A 16,266-nucleotide genomic window follows, 5' to 3' on the forward strand; every position below is an offset into this window, starting at 1 on the left:
TTTCTCTAATGAGCTTACACTGTATACACAAGAACCACAAAGGAAATTTGCTGTACTCTACACAGAGCTGACTTTTCCAGTGTGGAAGAAGGAACTGGTTACACAACATATAAATATAGATCAGATTACAAAACACAGAAAGCTGCATTGCTCAGCATACTTCATTTCTGTAGGAACTTTCAGCCTGTCTATTCCTGTCTGCCTCTGGGTATTCTCCTGCTGCAGTGATTGACATTAACTGGAAATTCCACCCACTAGAGGAAATTGCTTTCTTGTCAGGAAATAGCTTCTAAAAGAAACTGGCAGTTAGCAGGGTCAAAGTTCACAGCCAGTCAGTGGATTAGTGCAGGTGTTCACACTATCTGCCTCACTAATAGGAGGTTGGTCTGACTCTGCCCTCAATGAACTATAAATACAAAACCTTCTTAGGCCCCACTAATTCTACCAACTATAGGATTCCACATGGACCAACAGGGGAACTGTCTATACTGTCATAGAGATGCAACAGGAAAAGGAAACTCCCTGTATAGGTGAGTATTGATTTCTCGGTTTCCCCTGGTATCTCCCTGACGGTCTTAAAAGGAGCAAACAAAAAAGAAGGGACAGGGAATTAGAAAACATTTATGGTACTAAACAGAGTATCCTACCAGGGTCATAACTACAAGCCATGGGGGCCCCCTACAAAAATGTTATTGGCCCCTACACCATCCTAATCCCCTCTCCCAAATGCCAGTTACCTTAACCCCACTCACCAGTCCTCCAGCAAGTGCAGCTAAAACAAGAGTGGCCATCTGCACCTGCGATTACAGACCACTCTTCCCCCTATAACAGGCAGCATAAGACACAGCAGGCATTTTTGCCGCACATGGCACTTGTCACGTCTCGGCTACCCATAGACCGCAATACAAATTTGTGGATATGAGGAGCTAGGACCTGGATTTTGGCACACCATAGCGGCGCATTGCTGACAGCCAATCTTAAAATTGATGCCTGAGCAGACAGAGCGGTGGGGGAAACCACAGGGACAGCTCTCCATTCAGTATACATTGTAGCCAAACCCATCCAGTGGCAAAGGGGCCATCCGGCTTGCATAGCGCAGAGGGGGAGGACAAGTAATTGGATTGCGCCATACTTTTTTTGACAGAGCAGCATCCCCTGTGCAGTGGTGGGCTGCTTTTCGGTACTCAGACATCATCAGTACTTTTAATGGGCTAGCCTTTTGCAGGTATAGTAAGGGGAAAGTAATTTAATTTTAAAGCTACAGTCTTTTTAGTACAAAGTCACTCCAAATGATTACTAGCATCCTATGAAAAACATATTCTTTGATTGTTGTCTTAAAGGAGAACTGTAGAGAGAGGTGTATGGAGGCTGCCATATTTATTTCCATTTAAGCAATACCAGTTACCTGGCTATACTGCTGATCATCTGCCTCTAATACTTTCAGCCGTAGACCCTGAACAAGCATGCAGCAGATCAGGTTTTTCTGACAATTTTGACAGATATGACAAGATTAGCAGCATGCTTGTTTCAGGTGTGATTCAGCAACTTCTTCAGCCAAATAGATCAGCAGGGCTGCCCGGCAACTGGTATAGCTTAAAAGGAAATAAATATGGCAGCCTCCATATACCTCTCACTACAGTTTTCCTTTAAGAGGTTGTGATGTCTCCTGCACCCCCCCCCCCCCCCCTCCCAGGCCAGGGCTAAGGCGGCAGTAACACCAGCAAGCTGCTCTGCCTATGCACACCTATGTGTGCTCTCACTAACCTCACGGCCAGCCACCATTTCCAGAGTTTTTGATTGACGGGCCCTCCTGCCCCATCGCTGATTTATTTACACTGTGGGGTCCTGTGGGCAATAGTCATGCAACTGTATCGCACCCCAGTATCCAATCCTTCTAGCCCCTTTGGCAGAGATCGGCAGCAGGAAGTGATGCTGGTACTATACAATACAATACAATAACATTTGTAAAGCGCTTTTCTCCCATAGGACTCAAAGCGCATTACCTCTCCCGATTCCTGTGGCTTGCACTGCTGCTGGCCTCCAGTGCTTGCATGCACTGAGTTGCTGATGATGTCATCAAGCCAGGACCCAGTACATGCAATACAAGAGGCCCGGAATCAGAATAAGCTAATATTAATCACGTATATAAGAAAAATTTAACTAAACACAAACTAGGATAACTAATTCCATTAGTTATTTTTGTTTAGGCTGTGTTCATTTATTTATACTGTAATTCTATTGCCTGTTGCAATAACATTTTACCTAATGTATATTTATGATTCTGCTACTGCCACTCGATACCTTCACTATATTTTGCATCTATTGATTATGTAAACAGCATCGTTCACTAATTTGGAATGTGGGCTGGTGCACATCAAGAGCGGTTCTGAGCGTTTTTTAAAACACTTTTGGAGGAAAACTGTTTGGCTAATGTTAGTCAATGGGATGGTGCACACCAGAGTGGCTCGTTTTTCCCCCCAAACGGAAACTCGGGTCCTGCAGCATTTTTTTAGATTTCTGAGGCGTTTTTGCCTCAATGTAAAGTAAAGGTAAGTGGAAAACTGCTCTGAAAAACGCTAGCTCAGAGCGGTTTTCCATGCGTTTTTGTTACAGTAGCTGTTCAGTTACAGCTTTACTGTAACAAGATATAAAATCTGCTACACAAAAAAGCTCCAAAATAGGCTAGGCATGTTTAGAAAATATCTCTGAGGGCCCATTCACACTAGAGCGTTTTGCCAGCGATTTTGGCAAAACGCTCAAGCTTTAGCGCTTTTGAAAGCGCTAGTGCATTAATACCCTATGGGCGATTCTTATTTGGGCGATTTGCGTTAATCGCCGGCGATTAACGCAAATTGCCAAACAGAAACGTGTAGCATGCACCATTTTCAGGCGATTTCCCGGCGATCGCGTTTTAGTGCTGTAGAAGCGCTAAACGCGATCGCGGGAAAACCGCTGCAGTGTGCAGTGATTTTTCCGTGTTAAATCACGGAAAGATCACTACTGCAATTGCCGGCGTTTTGCGCTTTTAAGTGTGAATGGGGCCTAGACATGCCTAGAATCGCTCTGAAAAACAGCTTGAAAAACCTCTAGCGTTTTGTGGATCTGCTAGAGGTTTTTGGTGTGCACTGGCCCTAACGCTGAGGCCTGGAACCCACTACAAAGCGCTATCGCTAATCGCTAGCGTTTTTCATTAACGTTTTGTAAGCAATTTCACGAGTGTTTTCTGGTGATTTTGGTAGCGATTTTAAAAAGTATAAGCGTTTTGCCAGTGATTTGCTATTATAATGGCAGTATTTGTATAGCGCCTTTCTCCTGTCGGACACAAAGCGCTTGCGAGGCAGCCACTAGAGCGCACTCAGTAGGCAGTAGCAGTGTTAGGGAGTCTTGCCCAATGAACTCCTTACTGAATTACTGGCTTACTCATTAGCGGTTATAGTTCTGATTGGTCCTTTCAATCAATTTTAATTTTTTTACAGTGTGCAGTAATTTAAAAACGCTAGCAAAATAGCTCTGTATAGCGATTTATGAGCGATTACGCCAGCGTTTATATACTTTACATTGCAGAAACACTAACGCAAAACGCTAACGCTCAAATATGCTGCATGTCCTGTGTTAGCGATTTTGGTAATCGCAGATGCTCCAGTGGAATTTGGCCTTTCCATTAACATTAGCTGAGTATTTAAAAAAATCGCTAGCGTTTTGAATCGCTCCCTAAACGTTCAAAAATCGTTCTAGTGGGTTTTAGCCCTGAATTGGTGTCAGTATTTAGGCCTGGAACCCACTACAAAGCGATATCACTAATCGCAATCGCTAGCGTTTTTAATGAGAGTTTTGTAAACGATTTCATGAGCGTCTTCTGGAGATTTTGGTAGCGATTTTAAAAAGTGTCAGCGTTTTACCAGCGATTGTATAGCAATTTGTGATTAGCGTTTTTAATCCTGATTGGTCCTTTCAATTAATTTTTATTTTTTTACAGTGTGCAGTAATTTAAAAACGCTAACAAAATCGCTCTGTATAGCGATTCAAAAGCGATTATGCCAGTGTTTATATACTTTACATTGCAGAAACGCTGATGCAAAACGCTAACGCTCAAAAATGCTGCGTTTGCGATTTTGCTAATCACAATCGCTCCAGTGGAATATGGCCCATTCATTAACAATAGCTGAGCGTTTAGGGAAATCGCTAGCGTTTTTGAATCGTTTCCTAAATGCTCAAAAATTCACTCTAGTGTGTTCCAGCCCAACTCTTCTTTGTATCAACAATGCTTTTTTCTTTCATTACAATTTGGTATTTTTGATTGTTTTCCTCCTGTGTTCATCCGAATATGCCAATAAACATGTTTGAAAAAAAAAAACTAGGGTAAATAAACCGCTAGATAAAAATCAGAAAGCCATACAATAATATAGAGAAAATAAATACGGTAATAGAAAACATAGCATGTACTAATTTCATAAGTTGGTACATGTCCGTCAGGTTCAGCCTGTTTGCTCAGCCTCTCTGCACCTTAATACAGAGGAAGGAAAACTCGTAAGGATAAAATTATCTCCTGACTGGATCCAAGTATCACTGTGCTACACCTACTAATTATAGCTGAGGGTGCCCTGCAATGTATAGAAAGAATCCACATGCCTTTTAACCTCCCTGGCGTTATGATTTTATGTGGCGCACGGCCGCGGGAGGGTTTTTTTGCCCAATTTTTTTTTTTTTTTAACATGTAGCTAGCCTAGCGCTAGCTACATGCTTCCCCCCTCCCTGCGGCGTCCACCCAGCCCCTCCGATCACCACCGGCTCATAATCACAACAGGAAATCCCGTTCTGAATGGGATTTCCTGTATGGGCTTCCCCTGTCGCCATGGCGACAATCGCGATGACTTAATTGACATCATGGGGAGTCCCGATCCACCCCATAGCACAGCCTGGCGGTAATTGGCCAGGCTGCGCAAGGGGTCTGCGGTGGGGGGGATGCTCTCTTTCGCGGCGGGTAGCGGCGGCGATCGGAACAAACACGCAGCTAACAAAGTGCTAGCTGCGTGTTTGAAAAAAAAAATTATGCAAATCGGCCCACCAGGGCCTGAGCAATCCTCTGCGGCGGCATAGCCCGAGCTCAGCTCGGGATTACCGCCAAGGAGGTTAAATACAGCCATAACTACTTCCTGTGGTAAGATCTTAGACATACTGAAGATGAGGGAAGCATGTGAATGCTATAAAGCAGGGGTGTCAAACTCAAATACAACGTGGGCCGAAATTGTACATTGGGATCTAGTTAGTTGCGGGTCAACCTCCACAATGTGTACTGGTGTCTAATGGCCCCCCTCCAACTCCTATACAGTTCCCTGGTGTCTAGTGGTCCTCCCTCCCCTATACAGTTCCCTGGTGTCTAGAGCCTCCACCTTCCTCTATACAGTTCCCTAGTGTTTAGGGCTTTCCCCCTACCTCCCCCATATGGCTTCCCTGGTGATCTAGGGATACACCTCCAATATAGCTTATTTTGTGGTCTAGAGTGGGCCAACCATAATGCAAAGTGGGGAAACCACTTGAGAACCACATTTAATGACTCTGAGGGCCAGATGTGGCCCACGAGCCAGAGTTTGACATGTATGCTATAAAGGCTTCCGGTCTCCTCCTCACCACTGCTCACTGGGACCTAAGATCCAGGCCATGCTCCTCTTCTGGCACGGGCGCAGATCATACCTTAAGACGAGCGCCGACCCGATCTTCATTGTGACAAGACGGGGAAGGGGGAAAGCGGCCGGAAATAAGAGAACAGAGGATGGCGTGGGAAGCCTCCATAGGACAGTATGCATTCTTTTTAATCAGGTCCACCTTGTTTACTTTAAAGAGAACCCGAGGTGGATCTTCGGGGGGCAGATGGGACAGAAGCATGTTCTCTGCCTCCTGACATGCCTGTGTCCCCACACCGCTGCTCTCTAACCCCCCTCGATTAGCAACAAGTATTTGTCGCTATCTCATAGGTAAACATTGAGGAGAGCAATTCCCTGTCTACAATGCCTGCCAGGGGCGTTCCTACAGGGTTAACTGAGCTGCCACTGGGCAGCTCTCTCTCCGTGGCCACGCCCCCTGCCACACCCCCGCTTCCCTGCACACTATGAGAGACACGCAGTCTCTCAGTGCAGCATGCAAGTGAAAGTGGGCCGCTGCTGCAGCCCACAGGAGCAGCGGGAAGCTGCGGTTTTTGCGACTACCTGATCTGCTCAGCCCCGCGGATCAGTTAGCCTACTTTTTTTTTTTTTACCCCAAACTAAATAACCTCTGCCAAAAATCTAGTTTGCGTACGGCAGCCTCGACCCTCCACACTGCGTCAGTGAGAGATCTGGCTGAACACTGCCTGGCTGTAATGTTCTCCCTCCTTACCCCTCCCTCTCATCAGCTCTCTGTCCAATTCCTGATCCCTGCTGGGTGACAGTAATTGTACAGTATGTGTGTACCTATTTTTAGTGTTAGCAACCCCTTTCTACACAGGTGGTAAAATCTCCTCTCCTTCATAATAGATTAAGTCCTCTAATCCTTTCTATGGACCTAGTGATTAAAAAAGCCCCAAAAAACTCAGTCTTAGGGCTCAGCCACACTGTAAGCGCGTTTCTGAGCCCTTGTGATTGATTACTGCTTTCTGAGCATAAAAAAAAACAAAACGCTCCCATTCACTTTCATTAAGGGGCCTTTTCCACTGCACAGCTGAATCGCAAAATCGCTTTTTTTTTTCCCTTCTCCTATTTATCATAGAAATCACGAGAAGTATTTTCCACTATAGTGATTCGAATTGGAAATCGCAAATATTAATCGCTTTCTGGAGCGATTTTTAGAGTGATAATGCAAATGAAAAATCGTAATTACAACACAGAATTAAGAAACAATCGCAAGCGCTTGTGATTTGTGAATGCTATTGGAAAAGGGCCCTAAAATTGCAGTAAAAATCGCAGAGGTTTTTCACGTACGCAATCACGGCGATTTTTACAGCGATTTTAATGAAAGTGAATGGGGGCCAATTTTTAAAAAGCACTCAGAAAGCACTAATCAATCACAAAGCGCTCAGAAAAGCGCATAGTGTGTCCGAGCCCTTAGGGCCCCTTTACACTAGCAATCACTAGCACTTGCACTAAACGCTAGTAATTGCGATTCACCAAGTCCTTAATTTTTTCCCGCAATTGTGATTTTGCTATGCATAACATAGCAAGATCGTAGTAAAAAAAAAAAACAAAAAAAAAAATCGTTCCGCAGCATGACTGCGCTTTGGTAAAAATAGTGATTTAGCATTGCAAACGCTCCTAGTGGAAAAGGGCCCTTAGAGTGTTACGACTGTCTTTAAAGGGATTTTTCCATTTTAAATAATACCAGTTGCCTGACTCTCCTGCTGATCCTGTGTCTCTAATACTTTTAGCCTCAGCCCCTGAACAAGCATACAGATCAGGTGCTCTGACTGAAGTCAGACTGGATAAGATGCATGCTTGCTTCAGGTGTGTGATTCAGCCACTACTGCAGCCAAAGAGATCAGCAGGACTGACAAGCAACTGGTATTGTTTTTAACCCTGGAGGAACCATGCAAATACATTTTGGATCTCAAGGAACCCCTGCAATTAGTTTTTAGATCTCAAGAAACCCGATTTTTTTTTTTGTTTTGTTTTTTTGTAGGTGGCTGTTTGTGTCGCTACACCCTATTAAAGTGACCTTCATTATAATGTTGCCTTATTCTACTGCTTTTTATCAATGAGCTCATTATTATTCTGAATTTAATGCTTTTTACAGTAACCCCTTATGTGCTCCCCATCAGGAATGAGCTCTGGATAAAATCTGAATGAGGGCTGGTCCACATCAAGCGTTTTCAAAACCACTGCCGCCTGTGAAACCGCTTGGCTAATGTATCTCAATGGGATGGTGCACACCAGCGATTTGAGGTTTTTAGCAAACCGCAAACGTGGCTCCTTTTGCGGTTTGCAGGTGCGTTTCTGCCTCAATGTAAAGTATAGGAAAGTGGGAAACAGCTCTGAAAAGTGGTAGAAGGTAGAGAAGATGAGACTCCAGCACTCTCAAAACTACAACAGGGGACTGGACTCGACTCCTAGCATAAGACTGTGGCAAAGTAATTCCCTTGAAAGAGCGTGCACAGGCTATATGGCAGCAGGCAAACTTGTGTGGAGGAGAGAGATGTGATGGAGCCAGCACTGCAATTCGAGTAATTTATTCAATCAATAGAGTCTTTCCCCATTGCGGTGAACAAGCACCAGCAGCGCGAAACGGACGTCCGCAGGGGGACATAGACCTGGCGCCCACCTTTCCGCTCTGCATCCGACCTTGCTGACTGTAAGTGCTTCTGCTTTTATTGATTGAATAAATTACCCGAATTGCAGTGCTGGCTCCATCTCATCTCTCTCCTCCACACAAGCTCTAAAAAGTGCTAGATTAGAGCGGTTTTGCAGGCGTTTTTGTTACAGAAGCGGTTTAGTTACAGCTTTACTGTAACAATATATAAAATCTGCTACAGAAAACGCTCCCAAAAAAAACCCCGCTAGGCAGGTTTAGAAAACGTCTTTAAACATGCCTAGAATCGCTCTTAAAATCTGCTTCAAACACCTCTAGCGTTTTGCAGATCTGCTAGAGGTTGTTGGTGTGCACTGGGCCTGAGTTGAGTTTCATTTGGATTTCATGTAATTAGAGCACCTGAGTGGGTGTGTGCAAGGGGGGGGGGGGGGGGATAAACTTACCCAGCAGCCTTCTTCTTTAACCCGTCCCATGCTGCGTCCAAGCCGCATCACGCGACTACAAACACTTCCTCCCTCCGGTTTGAAGGAGGAAGCGTAGTAGTCACGTGATGTGGAATGGGTTAAAGAAGAAGGCTGCTGGGTAAGTTTAACAACCCCCTCCACACACACTCAGGTGCACTAACTAGAGCAGTGATGGCTAACCTTGGCACTCCAGCTGTGGTGAAACTACAAGTCCCATGAGGCATTGCAATATTCTGACAGCTCTAAGCATCTCAGGGAGGCAGAGGCATGATGGTATTTGTTGTTTTGTCACAGCTGGAGTATTGGTATTAGCCATCACTGAACTAGAGGATGAAAATCCAAATGAAACTTATTCGGATTTCATGCGAATTTTATGCGGAGCTCATCCCTGCTCCCTATAATGCTCCCAACCCCCACAATGGGGAAAAATGCCAGGGAACCCCTGCAGAGTACTCAGGGAACCCTGGTTGAGAAAGCCTGATCCAACGTCTACATCTCCAGCCCAAGAATCATGCAAGGGTCAGGAAGCAATGAAAAGATCACTTTCCCCTGCAAGTCGGGTATACTATAATGCCTAGTACACAATACAATTTTCCATCAGATTGATGGTCAAATTATTATTTCTGACAGGTCCACTTTTTGTATAGAAGCAAATGGATGAGACTTGTCAGGAAAAAAAAAAAATCAGTTTGACAATGTGACAGAGAATTGCATCGTGTGCACCAGGCATAATGCTGGTAAAACACAATGACTTTCCATCAGATTTACTGTCTGATCGATTTTTTTAATCAATTTCCATTTACTTCTATGAGAAATCAATCAAAAATAAGATCAGACCTGATAAAAATTATCAAACCATCTGCCTAAATATCATGGTGTATTCCCAGCATGGTATGGCTGGAACATGGGTTAGGCTCATAACAGCAATATATATATATATATATATATATATATATATATATATATATATATATATATATATAAAAATAATAGAGGCCATTCAATAGGTTTTGTAATGAGAGGAGAACTGACAAAGTCTATTCTCAGCTCAATGGGAACCCACCCTAAAGATGGCTATTCACTCGACTTGGCAGCCGAAAGACCATCCAATTCAGTAATTATTGAATCAGATGAAAATCTGTGCCAAGAGCATTCCCGATCAACAATGCCACCAATTTCATCCTGGTAAATCTTGGATTGACCTGCATGAATGGGTGTACAGAAACAACAGCGTGTGGTTAACCCACCCCCCCCCCCCCATGTAAATTTGTGCACATTTATACTTTACCTGTGTGTTGTCACCCCTGCATGGTGCTCATCCACCTTCCACTTAAAGGGAAGGTTCAGGGAGGGTGGGTAAAAGATAAAAATCAAATTCCACTTACCTGGGGCTTCCTCCAGCCCGTGGCAGGCAGGAGGTGCCCTCGCCGCCGCTCCGCAGGCTCCCGGTGGTCTCCGGTGGCGCGCCCGACCTGGCCAGGCCGGCTGCCAGGTCGGGCTCTTCTGCGCTCCAAGGCCCGGCACTTCTGCGTCCCACGCCGGCGCTGACGTCGGACGTCCTCCGTGCTCTACTGCGCATGCACAGTAGTTCTGCGCATGCGCAGTAGAGCCCGGAGGACGTCCGATGACGTCAGAGTGCCGGCGTGGGACGCAGAAGTTCCGGGCCTTGGAGCGCAGAAGAGCCCGACCTGGCAGCCGGCCTGGCCAGGTCGGGCGCGCCACCGGAGACCACCGGGAGCCTGCGGAGCGGCGGCGAGGGCACCTCCTGCCTGCCACGGGCTGGAGGAAGCCCCAGGTAAGTGGAATTTGATTTTTATTTTTTACCCACCCTCCCTGAACCTTCCCTTTAAGCTCAAACACATGCCATACACAGCCAGCGTGAGGCACAAGTGGAAGAAGCTTAGAAGTCAGATGGGCACTTCAGCTGTTGACAAGTATAAATCCACACACCCGGGATCTGTTGGCTGCACGTACAATGTGCGTTTACACATTATCTGTCCAGTGTCGCGCTGCCCATCCGCGTACAAGAGGAATTGTGTTTTAGGCCTCCTTTCCACGGACTGTTGAGCTGTGTGCTCAGCAAGCAGTTGCCAGGCTGCAGTGATCAGTTATCAGTTGTCAGCATTTGAGAGGCATTTCACTGCCTACAAACAGTCTGTGGAAAGGAGGCCTTAAAAAGTAACTTTAGCTCAGTCTGACAGCACCGAAGTTACTCCCTGTGCGCCCAAGTCTCCTGCGCTGCATTCACCGTGTTCGTGCCCATCCTTCCTCTCCAATTAGCAGCATACAAGCTGCCAGAGTTGCGTGTGCATGATACACGGGCTAACTGAAGAGAGGCGGAAGATGGACGGGCACCATGACACAGGACAGGTAATTTATAAATGCACATTTACATTGCAGGAACAGCATCAAGGGTTTCGTCACATTAGTTCCAGTATCACTCACGTTACCGCGGACTGCACACCCGATCAAGCAAGTTGGGCATCTTGCAGCATGTCCAAACGCTTAAAGAGGAACTGTAACGGCAAAACATCCCCTGGGGGGTACTCACCTCCAGTGGGGGAAGCCTCCGGATTCTAATGAGGCTTCCCACGCCGTCCTCCGTCCCTCGGGGGTCTCGCTGCAGCCCTCCGTACAGCCGTGACATATTTACTTTCCTGGCTCCTGCGCAGGCGCTCTGACGGCTGCCGGCTCCGAAGTAGGCGGAAATACCCGATCGCCGTCGGGTCCGCTCTACTGCACAGGCGCAAGTCTCCGGCGCCTGCGCAGTAGAGCGGACCCGACGGAGATCGGGTATTTCCGTCTATTTCCGAGCCGAATGCAGCCACAGCGCCCCCGCTGGAGCCAGCAAATATAAATAACAGTAAATATTGAAATTACAGTCGGCTCTGTCGCCGGCTGTTCGGAGGGCTGCAGCGAGACCCCCGTGAGACGCAGGACGGCGTGGGAAGCCTCATTAGGATCCGTAGGCTTCCCCGGCCCAAGGTGAGTACCCCCCAGGGGATCTTTATAAAGTTACAGAGTCTCTTAAAGGGATACTGTGGGGGGGGGGGGGGGAATGAGTTGAACTTACCCGAGGCTTCTAATGGTCCCCCTGCAGACATCCTGTGCCTGCGCCACTCCCCGATGCTCTGGCCCCGCCTCCGGTTCACTTCTGGAATTTCAGACTTTAAAGTCTGAAAACCACTGCGCCTGTGTTGCCATGTCCTCGCTCCCGCTGTTGTCACCAGGAGCGTACTGCGCAGACCCAGTACAGTATGCACCTGCGCAGTACGCTCCTGGTGACAACAGCGGGAGCGAGGACACGGCAGCACAGGCGCAGTGGTTTTCAGACTTTAAAGTCTGAAATTCCAGAAGTGAACCGGAGGCAGGGCCAGAGCATCGGTGAGTGGCTGCGCGGGCACAGGATGTCTGTGGGGGACCATTAGAAGCCCCGGGTAAGTTCAACTCAAACTTTTCCTGCCGACCCTCCCTACAGTATCCCTTTAATGTGACCAATAAGTCAATTGGGCATGCACTTGGCGGCACAGATTTTCATCCAATTATAACATTCAAATTGTTGATCAGTCACCAAGTCACCCAATATATGGCCACCTTTAGGGCCAGTGCACACCAAAAACCTCTAGCAGATCTGCAAAACACGAGGTTTTTGAAGCAGATTTCAGAGCGATTCTAGGCATGTTTAGAGAGGTTTTCTAAACATGCCTAGCATTTTTTTGGAGCGTTTGTGTCGCAGATTACAAATCTTACAGTAAAGATGTTACTGAACAAGAACACCTGGAAAACAGCTCTGATCTAGCGTTTTTCAGAGCAGTTTTCCACTTTCCTATACTTTAACATTGCAGGCAGAAATGCCTCTAAAAATGCCGCAGCCCCAAGTTTGCGTTTGTGGAAAAAAAATGAGCCGCTCTGGTGTGCACCAGCCCATTCACTTTCATTAGCCAAGCGGTTTTCCCCCTGCAAGAGTTTTTGAAAATGCTCCAGAACCGCTCTGGTGTGCACCAGCCCTCTGTTTTCAAACCAGCTATATTTCTAAATCCACTTAACCCAAACTGAAATGACTGGGTTCTGTCCAATTTTGCTTCAAGGAGGGATAAATCACCTAGAGATGTTTAGATATCTACCAGTAATTAAAAAGTTCTTAGGATAATCCTTTCGCACTCAGACCACAAAACGCTCAAAGTGACAGACATGCAACAATTGAAAAGTGAAAAAGGGAGCTTTATTACAAAAAAAACAAAAACTATGCAGTTGCTTCATAACAGCAAAAAATGATAACATTTAAATGTGATACAGTACTAGTTCACAACACCAATGAACACATTCAAGTAAACAAAATGTCAACCATCCCAATGTCTTCTTGCCATGGAAGTTAATACTGTACTGTATAGAATCCACTTCTCAGAAGTGTAAAGTCACTACAGGTCTAACTGGCAGTTCAGTTGGTTAGTTGAAAGAAAAAAAAAAAAAAAAGTCCATCTTTCTGATGGCTGCCACTGCCCTATAATCTGTGGGCTCTTCTGCAATAACGACGTCGGGAATGTCCGCTGGGGAGTCATCTGTGACTCAGCCGAGAGTGAGTGTTCCCGTACAGCAGCGACTGAGTCATCAGCATCTTCCGGAGAACTGGTCTGGTCGCTCTGCTGCGGTTTCAGCTTAACCCCTCCTGCAGCTCGATGAGAAGAGCCTCTGGGGGTTCAGGCACACGGACAGGCCAAACCAACAGCGTAGCGATAGGTGAGGGGTCCATTTACAGTACCTTGTGGCACAATGGCAGACAGTTCATGACGCCAGTGTAGATGCCCAGCTCCACGTAACTCTGGTCTCAGGTACCGGGGCCACAGCTCCTTCCAGATTAGTCCACATCTGATTCGCCTTCACATCCAAGGCGGATCCTTGACGCGACCACCGCTGACTAGGCAGCGTTTTCTTGCTTAGAACAAGGACAGTCCAGCCCGCTTAGCTTAGAAAGCCTCCACCGCTCTGCTATGCACCCCTGGCAGACTGGCGGGCCCCGGCTCTCGGCATCCCCCGGGGATCTGGGACGGGACGGTCTTCAGGAGCCGCTGCAGCACTTGGGCCAGGCCGGGGAAAGCTCCCCCTTGCGGTTGTGGCTGGGGGGTCTCCTGCCAGAGGCATGCTCGCTTGCTGGGCACCAGTTCGGGCAGGCGGGACCCGCACGATCGTCTCTTGCGGCTCTCTCTGGCCTCCGCCGCGGGAGGCGGCACCGGCTTCGGTTCTGGAAGCTGTACAGAGGTGACCATGAGCTCCCGGGCGCTCCGCATCACCATGGCGAGCTGTAGGGAGCGGTGCAGCCGCATGCCTCCCCTCTGAGTGCGGGTACGGAGCAGCTTCAGGGCGGACAGAGAGGCGATCCGCTGGGCCTCGCGGTGGACGGCCTCCTGGTGGGCGAGCAGCTGTGCGTAACTCTCCATAGCGGCTGTGCGAAGACCACAAACTTTTTACTGACTTATAACTTTCTCTCCTGGAGATCCCGGCTTATGAGATCGAGCCGCTCTGGAATCTCTTTATATACGCGATCCAGGCGAGAAGGTGGGACCAGACAGTGGGTGGAGCATGGCCTTAAAGTGGCAGGATGTTACTATCATTGGAATGGAAAATACGTCAGCCATGGCCGGGGCTCCGCAGCTTGTTTACACTCGCTGGAATGCAGCATGCGGCTCTGCTCCAAACGGGATGCCTCGTGAATGAGTCGGACTGAAATAAGACCACCACAAAAGGATGCTTTTTATTGCTCTTGACCAACATAGAAAGAAGAATGTGCGATCATGCATGCATAATAATGCCACTGATCCAATATACAAATGCGCATAATAATGCCACTGATCCAATATACAAATGCGCATAATAATGCCACTGATCCAATATACAAATGCGCATAATAATGCCACTGATCCAATATATAAATGCGCATAATAATGCCACTGATCCAATATATAAATGTGCATAATAATGCCACTGATCCAATATACAAATGCACATAATAATGCCACTGATCCAATATATAAATGTGCATAATAATGCCACTGATCCAATATATAAATGCGCATAATAATGCCACTGATCCAATATACAAATGCGCATAATAATGCCACTGATCCAATATATAAATGTGCGTAATAATGCCACTGATCCAATATATAAATGCGCATAATAATGCCACTGATCCAATATACAAATGCGCATAATAATGCCACTGATCCAATATATAAATGTGCATAATAATGCCACTGATCCAATATACAAATGTGCATGATAATGCCACTGATCCAATATATAAATGCGCATAATAATGCCACTGATCTAATATACAAATGTGCATGATAATGCCACTGATCCAATATATAAATGCGCATAATAATGCCACTGATCTAATATACAAATGCGCATGATAATGCCACTGATCCAATATACAAATGCGCATGATAATGCCCAGGGCCGGATTTCTACTCTTTACCACCCTAGGCCACTGTCACCAGTCGCCCCCCCTTCAGTATAGGTAGCGAGATGACCCCTCCCCCTTCCCTCTAGTATATGTAGCCAGTTGACTCCTCCCCCCTTTCCTTCCAGTATAGGTAGCCAGATGACTGCCTTATTCCCTCCTCCCCCCCCCCCCCCCCCTGAGTATAGGTAGCCAGCTCGCCTTCACACCGCAGCAGCCATCTGTGTCGCTCATTTCTCCGCTCGTCTCCAGTGCCGAAGCTTGCTCTTCTTTCCGTCTCCAATGCTGCCCAAGTCCATAGCCACTGGCCACAATGCAAACTTGCACAGAGAGCAAGGTGGCTGCTGCAGAGGCGGCTAGCAGCAGAGTACAACGGTCAGGAGCTTGCCCGATCTCTATGCAATGCAGCATTTGCAAGCTTGCAAATGCTGCACCAGTTTAGCCTGCTGCTTTGGTGCCCTTCCCCCTGTGGTGCCCTAGGCCATGGCCTAGGTGGCCTTGGCCAAAATCCGACCCTGATAATGCCACTGATCCAATATAAAAATGTGCATAATAATGCCACCGATCTAAAGTACAAATGTGCATAATAATGCCACTGATCCAATATAAAAATGTGCATAATAATGCCACTGATAAAAATAGGCGTAAAATGTCACTGCTCTATATATGAAAATAGGCATAAAAATGCCACTGAAAAGTGCACTGGAAGAGCTGCTGAGAATGGCAAACAGATCTGATTCTGGACTGATAAGAATCAATGCAATAAAACATGTAACCAATGCAACAAAGATGCAAGATCTCAGCAACATAAGCAGAAAGGTCTTACAAACACACATTGCAGGGGAGTAATCTGCTATTCCCATGAATGGAATTACAGAGTCCACAAACTTGGCATCATTACTTGTGGCAGTGAATGGCACAAATATGAATTAAGTTGATAGTGGTATGAGTAGATGGTATAATTAGTGGATGATGCAAACCGCCTAGCTGCCTGCTTACAACGTTCTGCTGCAATAAGATTATCCCCATCTCACAGGAGATGCTGCACACCGCTGCCTCTCTCTG

At 46.7% G+C, this 16,266-nt stretch overlaps 1 protein-coding gene and 1 long non-coding RNA gene across 2 annotated transcripts in view; both read right to left on the bottom strand.

Annotated features, from left to right (window-relative positions):
- Positions 1-16,266, bottom strand: part of LOC137562657 (uncharacterized) — an 81,310-nt gene that overhangs the window by 48,440 nt on the left and 16,604 nt on the right. The window lies entirely within an intron of this gene.
- IER2 (immediate early response 2) lies at positions 12,939-14,252 on the bottom strand. The gene has a single exon (XM_068272168.1). It carries the CDS (start codon positions 14,171-14,173, stop codon positions 13,703-13,705), a length of 471 nt encoding a protein of 156 aa, XP_068128269.1. The 5' UTR covers positions 14,174-14,252; the 3' UTR covers positions 12,939-13,702.

The sequence above is a fragment of the Hyperolius riggenbachi genome, chromosome 3 (assembly GCF_040937935.1).
Source record: "Hyperolius riggenbachi isolate aHypRig1 chromosome 3, aHypRig1.pri, whole genome shotgun sequence".
NCBI lineage: Eukaryota > Metazoa > Chordata > Amphibia > Anura > Hyperoliidae > Hyperolius > Hyperolius riggenbachi.

Excerpts from the sequence above, each read along its gene's own strand:
- IER2 (XM_068272168.1), bottom strand. The coding sequence starts at position 14,173 with ATGGAGAGTTACGCACAGCTGCTCGCCCACCAGGAGGCCGTCCACCGC.